General features: G+C 42.9%; 1 protein-coding gene across 4 annotated transcripts in view; it reads left to right on the top strand.

Moving 5' to 3' along the window:
* CHRDL1 (chordin like 1) overlaps positions 1-12,099 on the top strand; it is a 118,848-nt gene that overhangs the window by 85,929 nt on the left and 20,820 nt on the right. For all 4 annotated transcript variants that reach the window (XM_047844724.1, XM_047844725.1, XM_047844722.1 and 1 more), the window contains exon 7: positions 8,588-8,655. In XM_047844724.1, coding sequence (XP_047700680.1) covers positions 8,588-8,655 — 68 coding nt within the window. The remainder of the gene's footprint in view (positions 1-8,587; positions 8,656-12,099) is intronic.

Here is a 12,099-nt window from a genome sequence, read left to right as displayed (position 1 = left end):
CTGTTTCCCCTAGCATAGGATTAAGCATATCTTTTGGTGGATTTGTGAAAAAGGAAGAGACATACAGCTATGGAGCGCTCTTGACAACATTCCCCAAGTGCAGTCCTAGCTAGGGAGGCAGGACAGATGGCTGAACTTGCAACTTCCTTGACCCAAGCTCATTTATCCAACACACTTCTAAAGAATCCAAGGAGAAAATGGAATCTCTTCTTATGAAGTTGAACCATTTCTACAAGCTCCCTTGAGGTGACTGAAACCGAAAGCAACTGTTTAAAGGCAATTTGTCGGTGCCCAAGACAACGTAAATCTTGAGGGCAGTGGTGTGAGCTATAGTCCATTTTTTTGAACATGGTACAAATCTACCCAAGTTGTCAAAGTTTGCCAAGTCAACCAAAACTGGAAAAAAAAAATAACAGCAGCTCCAAGTATAGATCCTTTAGTGTTGTTTCTGATTTAGTCCACATTTTCTGCAGAACACTACCATCTCCAGGTCATGACGATAGGAAGGAAACATCATTAACGAGACACACTTCTCAAAAAAATAAATAAAAGTGAACTCAGTCCTTGATGATTTCGGGTTGGGGTTCTCTCACCTAAACTTCAATATGCATTGAAACACTCCGATCTTCTCAGAGCTGCAGAAGAGTCTGACCACCATTAGTAAGCCCTGTCTTCAGGTGAACTGTTCAAGTTCATAAAGAAAGGACCACCTTAGAGCTCTCCCACCCTTTGCCTTCCTCTCTTCTTCCAAATCCCAGCTGGAAGCTTTCTTTTGCCACGGAAATTTCCCAGGTTGTGTTTGGTTCTCTCTCCATACTCTGTGCTCAGAATTCATCTTTATGAGCTTTTTGACACTCCCAGGACTCCATCCCCTCTGTGGTCATTGTGTTCCTTCTTAGCATGTCTCTTATGTGTAGAGTGTGTCTTCTTAGATAGAAAGCCCTTTAGACAGTGTATGGGACAGCAGTGACTTTCATACTGAGCTTAATGAACAGCCCTGATTCCTAATTGGCTGTGTGGAATCAATGCCCCATCCTACTCTGGGATTGGAGGGTTATTCATATGTATAGGAGTCTGGTTCTACAGTAAAAATAAGGAATTCCCCGTGAAGCATTTCGGAGCAAGTATTTCTTCCCAGGTTAGAGCCACTCTGCCTTCAGCCCTGTCCTTCGAAGCACTTCACAGGACGCCATGATTGCCCAGAAACCCATGGCCATGTGTATCCATTATTCTCATTGGAACACTCTTCATGAGCCAAGACCCCGGTATTTATAGAAATGAGTCTGATTCATTGATTAACAGGAGCAAGAAGAGCAACTATCTGACAACTGTTAAGAATTTACGACTGCTTTCCAGTCATCCCCAGGTTGACCAGCAGCAAATGTTGATGGATTCCTGGGCTTCTGTTTTCCATCCACATTCTCTTTTCCATTTATGGATGCGGTAACACAGGACTCTCTTTCTTTGGGTACTTGGACTTTTGTCACTCCACTTTATGACTACAAATTTCACTGTCTCCCAGTGAAGCAGATATCTGTCCTCGTCAGTCTCATTTGAAGCCAAGAGAGAATACAGGATCGCATTCAAACCCAAGCGCATCTTTGAAAATGATGAAAATGAAGACAGGGCTAGCACAATTATGAGACCATCTAAACCAGTTCAGAAGCCATGAGCTAAAAGAATCTCTGTGGCTATTTTTTTTTTTCCTGTATCCAGGATCCTGGCTTTCAAAGTGGAGTGATTTAGACATGAAATGATTCCCTTAAATCATTTCTCTTAAATGTGTACAAGCATAAATGTTTCCCTTACTGCTAGGTTTCATTTGTTTGTTTAATCTGGACCCTTTCCTTGTTAGGTACCTCGCAGGCTCATGGGAGTCTCTGAGGTGGGGTTTTCCCCATAGGTAAACTACTCTTGAGGAGGACGAAAGGATGGGAAGAATAAGGGGAATAAAACCGACACGTAGCACTTGGTGTGCCAGGCACGGCTCTCAGCTCTTTGTGCATACGAATTCTTTTCATCCTCACACATGCCCCCCACCCCGGGTAGGCATTATTGTCTCCATTTTAGCAGTAAGCAAACTAAGGCTCCGAGAGGTTCATCACTTGCCCAAAGCTGCACAGGCAAGAAGGAGCGGAGCCAGGATCCAAACCCAGGCAGTCTGGCTTGGGTTGTTCTCTCAGCCATGACTGCTGTGTCACCTCTCAACTTGGGAATGTAGAGAAACTTTGGGGAGTCTGAAGTCTGAGGCTACTGGGAGGAACAGACTTCGTGACAGCTCTGCTCCCCAGGGGCCAGATATGGTAACACTTCCAGCAGATTTATTGTGACGACTCAAAGACCCCACTTCATTAAAAAAAATTTTTTTTAATGTTTATTTATTTTTGAGAGAGAGAGAGAGAGAGAGCGCGCATGAATAGGGGAGGGGCAGAGCAAGAGGGAGACACAGAAACCCAAGCAGGCTCCAGGCTCTGAGCTGTCAACCCAGAGCCCAACGCAGGGCAGGAACCCATGAACCACGAGATCATGACCTGAGCCAAAGTCAGACACTTAACCACTGAGCCACCCAGAGGCCCCTCCGAGACCCCTATTATAATAAACTTGAATTATTTATCCACAGCACCATTGGAAGAGCAGAGTGGGGGCTCTGTTTACCATCTCGCTAATAGCTTCTCTCTTCTCTCTCCCATGATTTCCTCTTGCAAGCACATGCAACTCTCATAATGGTCTTTTTTTTAAAAAAAAATATGTATTTCTGAGTTTTCTGGATAAATGCTTTTGTATTCCTCTTCAGATTTGGCTGGCTACTCCTGGCAGGAGGTCCTCCTTGTCTGTGTCTTAACATTTCTCAAGCAGATACTTTCTTTAAAATGCTAAGAGCTTGTATCGATGGACAGCCCAAACAATGAAGTGCTTTATTTGACAGTGAAGTATTTTCTAGAAAACGTGACTATCCACAAGACACTAGAGGACTCCTTGGAAGTACTGTATATCATTCTTGTTAGCTCAGACGTCTACCAGCGGAGAATCCTTATACCCCAGTTCTTTAAAGCTGCGCTCAAATTTCAGCCCGCTTGCTCCCTCTCAACAGAATTTGTAGAATTGGATGTTTGGCAGAGGCCCCCAAGTCAGCTGTTTCCACTCTGTCTTTCATCTGCAGCTAGGGTATTGTCTACTGGCTATAAAGTGGCCCATCCCAGAACCTGGCACATAGTACGTGGAGATTTCGCGATCAGTGTCTTCCTCTCTGCCCTCTCTCGCTGTCCCTCAAAAGCCCTTTAACTGTGTGCCCTGATTCCGCTGATTAGGACGTGTTCCTCTGAAAGTGCAGAGATCGCTTTCCCTGGTCCCAGTGATCACTCCCATCCCTCCATCTCAGGGATTCATTTCATTTCTGTGCGCCTTATGATTAGAGCAACTTTGTAACCCAGCATCCAAATCAAGACACTTCTGAAAGTGAGAGTGTAGTCTTACTACTTTTGCCTGGCAGAAAAAGAGGCATGAAACTGGGTTGTCCCAGATAAATCGGGGCCTATAAGCATGCGGTTTATGTTGTTGTGTGTGGTTCAGAAGCGGCCACATGCTGGCGTAGTTTTGCTTTCTGAGGCTTATCTTCATGGACATCTAATAATCTCGCTGTACACTTAGTCCTTCTAAGAGGACACGGTTTACTTCTGTGACCCTACTCAAGCCAACTGGAGTTTAATGGAAGCAGTGGGAGTTATAAACAGTCTGAATTTTAGCTTAGCTCTTGACCATTTTTCAAATGCTTGTTCTCCATTTCTCCAATTATCAGAAAGCCATTTGAGCTCCATAGGGTACCACTCAGAATATAATTGAGGTTTGAATAAACAACACATGTGGCTTTTAAGGTTAAACGAATATTGTTTGACATACGGTACACTAGAGTTGTTTTTCATTTTGGTTTTAAAAATTGGTTAAAATTACATCTTGTTGCTTCTCGGAATTAACTAGAATCCATCTGTCTCCATTAGAATCACTGTTTTGGGGGGTTTTTTGGTGTTTTTTTTTTACATAAAGCCTTGATGGAAAAAAGCATCTCCCTCTTAGGGAAGATAATTTGCCCGGTGAATCAGGAAAAAAAAAAAAAAAAAAAAGCAAAGGAGTAGGTTTTAGGGTAGTGCAGCTTCCTTTTTTCTTGTATGTATTTTGTCTCTTAGGTATATCTGAGATGGTAAATGAACATGCCTGTTATCAGCTATCTGGACAGACTTTGCCCAGGTCTAGAGAATCACTTAAAGGTGTACTAAATGGAACATCTAAGAAGATTCTTCCAATTTAGCTGTGGTCCAAATTATATGGAATAACTTCTTACTTACAGAACATTCCAGCTTAGAGAATACCATTTGGGTGACTTTGAAAGCTCAAAGCCATAAAACTAGTAGTCATTCATACTTGAGAATGTGTGTGTGTGTGTGTGTGTGTGTGTGTGTGTGTACAGAAGTAATGGCTCCAGTAGTTTTTTGTGAAGTGAAATAATTCAGATTTAGGCGCACATGCCTGTTTGCCATTAAATGCTTAGGTGTTGCGACACTTTCTTCTTGAACTTGTGTTACAGGGTGTTACACAAGTTCATGCTAAAGCCCTGTGCTTGTAGGAACCTCTACATCAAGCCTTCATGCTTGATCCTGGCTTGTTTCTCCGCTCACTTAACAGGGACTATATGCTTCAAGATTCTGACTGGACTATAAGTATTTCAAGACACTATCTAAAAGCCCTTTGAACACTCTAGGGTATAAATGCGATAAAGTGAACTTCTCAGAAGGTCATGCTAAGTATATGTTCCGTGCCAATACCAATCATTAAATCTGTGTTTACAAACGCCATTTGATGCAGAGAGCAAATCTATCCTTTTTTCTTTTCTCATTTATTCTCTTTGGGGTCCTTAGATTAGGCTTGAAAATACATCCTATAACTTTTACATTTTGTTCAGCTGTTTGCTGGGGAATCTCTTCTGGTTTCCAGTCTTCTCTCTGGTCCCATATTTTCATCTGGCTTCATCAAGGACATTGCTTGGACCCACCACTGCCAGCAGAAGTGGAACAAGTAAATTGAAGTTCATCCTCACTCAGTCTCTGTCAAAGGCAGTGTCATTTCCCAGCTGTCCAGATTTGCAACCCTAGCGTCATTTTATGTTGTTTTCTCCTTTGCCAACCTCTTCCATTACCAAATCTCCCATTGGGATCTTAACATTTCCTTTTTATCTGAAGTAGTCTTATTTGCCCCTTCTCCATTATTTTATAGATTCTCAGGGCCTGTCACATATTAGTAGAACAGCCTCTTGGTTGGTTTCTCAGATTCCAGTTGCTCCCCAACTAGGTGACACTCGATTGTCAGGAGAAGCTTCCACAAATACCATTTTTACTGCAGGAACCTCTATGTAAAAATTGGTAACAGGCTAAAATGTGAATTCTTCGACCTCTTTCTGAAGTCTACAAAGCAATTATTTACCAGCCTTATATACCTCAACAACCAGTCTCCCTCCCCTCCTGTTTCTTTCCTGCCCTCTCCTCTTCACCCACTACCCCCCTCCATTTCCTTCTTCCTTTCTTTCTCCCCACCATCCTCATTTCTCTTGTTTCACATTGGAACTTTTTACTCAAGCCACACCTTGCTGGCTGTCTCCAGTATGTTACTTACTGTTTCCAAAGCTCTGCCCCTTTGCAAATGCCATTCCTTTCAGTTGAGCCACCCGCTGTCCACGTCACCATGTGTTCGTGCCCTGTAGCATCTACTTCTAAAAACATGACTAATCCTTTTGGGAAGTTTTACACAATTCTATCTTACTGATCACTCACCTATTCAGTATCTCCCAAGCACATAGGTTCATTTGTATTTCCAGTTGTTACTCTGTGTGTGTGTGTGTGTGTGTGTGCACGTGTGCGTGTGTTAGGCTGTTTCCTGTGCTGACTTCCTGTCACCTCCAAACATGTTGTAAAGATCTTGAGGGCAAGGGCCCAGCCTGATTTCTCTCCACCTTCTGCCTTAGTATCAGGCTTTCCACCCAAGAAGCATCCAATACATATTAACTGACTTTTGGGCATTGTTTTCTAGATGTAAACAAAGGTGAAATCATCTTCACTCTTTCAGGGTCACTCAGGGTTTCCACATAGTCTGGATGCAGTCTTTGTCTGCCATCTTTACTCAGACTTGGAATAACTAGGAAGAAGCGAATTTACTATTGGCCAACTACTTGATTCTGTATTTTTGATTGCAGTTCAATTCAGTACATATACTGAGCACTTGATGTGTACCTAGGAACATGCTAAGTGCTCCAGGCCAAATATTTTCAAATTCTTGTACACATCAGAATCCCTGGGAGGGCTTGTCAAAACCGATATCATTGCCCTCCCACCCCAGAGTGGCTTAGTAGGTCTGGGATGGGGTCCCACATTTTGCATTTCTGACAAGTTCCCAGGTGATGATGCTGCTGCTGCTCCAGAGACCACACTTTGAAAACCAGTGATCTAGGCAACACAGGGGAATGTCTAAGACATGGTCCCTAGTTTCAAAGGATTTGTGGTCTCTTCAGGGGGACAAGGAAGACTCAGAAAATATTTTACAACAGAGGATACTGTACATTGTTTTAATGTTCATTCATTCAAGAAATATTGAATGAGTACCATGTGCCCAGTGCTGTTCTAGGTGCTGGGGTTATATCAGTGAACATGATAGACAAAAATCCTTGTTCTCATAGGAGAATTCTAGTGGAGAGAGCAGAAAATTAAATAAACAAACTGTATAAACCGTAAGATAGTGTTAAGTGCTAAAAAGAAAAGGCCAAGATGGCAGATAAGAACTATCAGAGGAGCGTTGAAATTTTCAATATGTCGTTAGAGAAGGCCTCTCAATTCCATCATTTGACAAGTATTTTATTGAGTGACTACTATGTGTCAGGCACTGTTATAGATGATGGTGATACAGCCATGGATAACACGAATAAAAAATCCTGCCCTTACAGAATGGATGCGCTTATTTGGAAGCCAGGAAATCTGGGGTTTGGGGTGTTAATGCTCATCAACTCATTATGTGACTGTGAATGGCTGCTTGCCCTCTCCGAGCCTTTCTCCATCTGTGAAATGGAGCAGTTGGACAAAAACTAAGACTACGGGATGCTAACTAAGTCCTTTAGGCAACCAGAAATATGTAAGAGCGCTTGAGGAAGATTTTGTACAGGAGGCAGAACTTAAATTGTTTGCATAGCTGTACGGGAGGTATGGGTGTGGGAGATGGGAAGATAATTTCAGGAGAATAACATGAGCGAATGCATGGAAGCAAGAATAGGAGCCACATTTTCCATAAAGAGCAAAGGGGTCAAAGGGTTCTCATAGTAGAGTAGCTGAGACAGTTCGGGAAGAGGCAGGTACTCATAAAGATGGGGGGGGGGGGCTAATTATATCCCGTCTCGGATGGGAACACATTGAGGATTTTGATCACAGAATGATAAAGTTACACTATGATTAATCTAGTAACCAGAGTTAAATCTTGACAATTCATAATTTTTTTTCCATAAGATGATCTTTAAATCATGAAGGGACTAAAGCCATAATTTTGTTATATGTCACTACCTGATGATAATATTGCTATCAAAGGAATTTCGAGGTCTTTTTCAAGTCCTAACAGCCAATTTTCCCTCATAGTACTATCACATCCTTGAACTAGTAACATGTTACTATGTAGCCATGGGTTTTGAAAGCTTGGGGGATAAATTAAAATAGAAAGTTCTTAATGCTGATACTTTTGGGTATTTCTTATTATCCCATGAAATATATGGTTGATCTGATGCTAATAGTCAGACCAAGCTCTTCCCATTGGCTTGTTTGGTCATAGATAACACAAGGGAATATCCTTGGAAATTGTCCTGTTGTTCGTGATCTTTCTTTGGCTGAGGAATATCACCATCTTGTGCTGTGTTTGTTGTTCTCAAGGCTAAAAGTAAGATCTTTCTCCCAAAAGCAGTTACTCTGGAAGATGGCAGTGATAAGGGTTCACTATTCAAAGAGTGGACACAGAGACCTAGAGGAAGGTATCTTAGGCAACGGTAGAAGAGTACATCTTGGATACTGTTTATGTAAACCCTCCAACCACCGCAAGCTTTACCTTAACTTTCAGACCAGGTCATACCTACTCAGAGACACAATGGAAAATTTAACCAATTATGACAGACCACATCCTCAAAACTCTCATTTTTAAGGGTAGTTTAAACACAGATTACACATGACCTGCAAAAAAGTTAACTGTTACGGAAATAAAATAATCAAAAGGGAAGCTGATGGCTGTATCACAGCAGAAAGTGATTTTTTCCCTTTTGTTTCCCAAATCTTATACAATGGTGATGGGCGGAATCTTTTAGAAGGTGGCAGCTTTCTTCAGAGCTGCTTTGAAAACTGAGGCACACCCAGAGAGAAATCTTCCGGGCTCACTTTTTGAAGGACAGCCATCTTAACAACGGTCAAGCTGTCTGGAGAAATTTGGGATCATAGAACCAAAAATGTTGCTAGGTCACAAGGGTGATGGTTTTCCCTTCTATGTATGTATGACTCTTTTCTTATTTTGTAATAAACAGGGGATGGAGAATTGTCGTGGGAACATCCTGATGGTGATATCTTCCGGCAACCTGCCAACAGAGAAGCAGTAAGTGTGAATAGCTCAAATAATTCAACACTCCACAGCACCAAGCCAAACTTTCCTCTCTCCATGGCTGTTATCCCAGCAACTCCATAAAAGGGCCCATTTCTAACACCATTTCTCTTTCCTTTCCTCAGAAAATTAAATGGCATTATCACCAACCTATTACCATTTAAGTACACTGCACGATTGGTAACCGGGGCCAGGACATGTGCATAAAGAAATCATAGCCCCCGCCCGTAGGTACCCCTTGCCTAGATCAGAAGCTGGTAGACTTTCAGGATGGCTTGGCAAATCTCTGCCTTCTGGAAGGAAGGCAGGTCACAACCTCTGTCCTCAATAGTGAGAACCTTCTGTGGAATTGTAAGGTAGGTCCTCCCATCCTTTTGACAGGGGTACTGTGGACGCGTCTCCACAAACCCTCTCTGAAGCCTTAGGTTTACAGCTGAAGGAGAGCAAAGGTAGCAGGTTGGATATTCCTTCCCCACCCTACAATATCTCATTCCCATGCTCAGTGCTAACCTCATAAAAAGCCTCTTTATGTATAGCAACAGTATCTCTTCTCCCTTTGTATTTTGAAGTAATTAACAAAATGCAATCCCTCTCTAAAAAACATATGGCCAGGGGGGCCAGGGCTCCTGGGTGGCTCCGTCGGCTGAGCATCCAACTTCAGCTCAAGTTATGATCTCTTAGCTCTTGAGTTCAAGCCCCGCGTCGGGCTCTGTGCTGACAGCTCAGAGCCTGGAGCCTGCTTTGGATTATGTGTTTCCCTTTCTCTCCGCCCCTCCCCTACTCGTATTCTGTCTCTCTCTGTGTCTCTCTCTCTCTGTCTCTCTCTCTGTCTCTCAAAAATAATTAAAACATCAAATTAAAAAAAAAACATATGGTCAAGTACAGCGTAAATACCTCGAAATTCTTAAAATCTGGAAAGATGTTCCAGTTCAAGGAATCTATCCTATTGAAGGGCTTATAAAAGCACGCAAAATGTACAAAGGCATTCATGGCACATAAATGGGCATTCATCAAACCCCCGTACAGAAAAAGTGCATGGGGCATTCAGTGCAGTATTATTTTCATAAGAGCAAAATAAACGGGGCAGCAACCTAACCATGAGCAATAAGGGCGTGGTTAAACACACCCCATCTATGGCACATGGTGCTGTTGTTACAGAGTGCAAGGCATCGAAATGGACCAAGGTGGAGAGATCCCCAACATATATTATGTAAACAAAGCAAGGTACAGGACACAACTTACACTAGCATCTCCTTATGCAAACATTGTGTGTGTGCATGTGTACATACACATGAAAAGGTCTGGGAGGTCCTAAACCAAAACGTCAAGAGTGGGAATCCCAGAAGGGTGGAAGTTGGCAGGAGGACAGGGAGCGTTGGATTTTTCACTTTATCTTTTCTGTATCACTGGCTGTTTTTCAATGAGCATCGATTTGCTTTGCAATATATAACATTTATTTTTTGAATGTTTATGTATTTATTTGTTTATTGAGAGAGAGAGAGAGAGAGAGGGTGCAAGTGGGGGAAGGGCAGAGAGAGAGGGAGAGAGAGAATCCCAGGCAGGCCCTGCACCGCCAGCTCAGAGCCCAACGCAGGACTCGAACTCATGAACTGTGAGATCATGACCTGAGCCAAAATCAAGAGTCGGACGCCTAACCGACTGAGCGACCCAGGCGCCCCTGCAGGATAAACATTTAAATGATTTTTTTAAACCCGTGGAATTATTTCTCAACCAGCGTTTTATAGAAGACAAGAGTCTAGGGAATTACAGGGCAAGCCCTAGGATACGGAGGGTGTAAGGAAGGTGTTGGTGGGGACATAATAAAATGGCCACTATAAACATCTCAGTGTTGCTTAGGCCATGTTTCCTGGTCATCACACGCGCCACTCTCGACTTGCCTACATCCAGCTGGCCAACACCCTCAGCAATGAGTTGAAGTGATGGCCGTTGGCTTTATTCTATAGTCGTATTATTTTCTAGACGTTGCTGTTTCTGAATGAGTGTAGAACGATTGTGGGTGGGGCAGAGAATACCGGGTGTCTCAAAGAGAGCGACACTCCTGTGAGAGAGGATGGGCCTCCCAGTTCCCGGGTTAATATGGAGCCCGAAGGTAAGTGAAATAGATGGATGGGGATTAAGGAGGGCACTGGGGATGAGCACAGAATGGTGTATGGAAGTGTTCGATCACTAGATTGTGCACCTGAAACTAATCTTACACTGTATGCTCACTGACTGGAGTTTAAATACCAACTTTAAAAAAAAAGAAAGAAAAACAAGATTTTCTCCATCTAGCTCTATCTGCTTTATAGTAAATCAGATTCCTCCCAGATCTGGACAGGAGATGATACCAGTCTCCATTTTTTGTGTTGTGAATTTCCTCTTTTTCTCAGGGCTCATTTTTTTTTATTGTGGTAGAAAGTTAAGAATGACTAAATCTGTGGCTGTCAACCAGATGGTATTCTAACCAAATTTGGCCCTGAGATACCTTAAACTGGGTGCCTTGGTCCCCAAAGCTAAGCGTCTGTGGCCAGCTCGGTGATCCTGCTGGGAATGCCATTAATTAGCCCTTCTTCTCGCCCTCATATTTTATGCTGCCTCCAACTCTACCCTGGCCTTTCCCTCTTGTCCTTTTTCCTAAACTGCTGGTGATAGGGCTGAACTTGATCCCGTACTTCCTGTAGCAAAAGAGGTCAGGTACAGAATGCAGGGCCTTGAAATTGTTATTGATTTTCAAAGGAGTTCAAGACCTATCTTTAGAAATAAACATTTGGGCCTAGTAGACCAAAATGTCCAGATGGTTCCACTTTATTATAAATAAATATTTTCCTTTGTTCTAAAAGGGGTAGATATTGTGGGATAGGATTTGCAATAATAAATAGCATCTGTAGTAATAGAAGAATATGTACCTGGCACATAGTAGGCACCCAATAAATCCGTGTTGAGTGAATGGTTGTAGAAGGTGGGGTGAAATGTGTGGGAGGGGCTTTTCATGAACGTGAACGCACAGGCATTTGGCCCACGTCAAAGATGCTTCACACTTGTTGCTGGCCCTCGAGCAGCCAAAAATCAGAAGGTAGGAGAACGCCTTTTGAATATCCTGTGCAGGCTCAGCTTTCTCTATGGGATCACAAAAGGCAGGCCTCACAGGACGTTGCCAGTTCAGCAGACTGTCACTTTAAGGGACCGTCCCTATTCACAGGGAACCATCCAAACGTCAGTTCGATAGAAACACAGAGGTTTGCTTCATTTTGCCACGTGGGTTGCAATCCATCAGTTTCCCAAGTTTTACGAAGTGCACAGGAGGAACCAGTGCCTCAATTGCAGCTCCTTTGTCAAAATCTGAAATGGTTTCGGTTCGGTTTCCAGATCATAATTTCACATGCACTGGTCCTAGTACCGTAGCGGGGTGTGTGTGTGTGTGTGTGTGTGTGTGTGTGT

Source organism: Prionailurus viverrinus, chromosome X, assembly GCF_022837055.1.
Source record: "Prionailurus viverrinus isolate Anna chromosome X, UM_Priviv_1.0, whole genome shotgun sequence".
Lineage (NCBI taxonomy): Eukaryota > Metazoa > Chordata > Mammalia > Carnivora > Felidae > Prionailurus > Prionailurus viverrinus.
The sequence above is the reverse complement of the archived record's forward strand: the minus strand, read 5'-3'. Positions and strand labels throughout refer to the sequence as shown.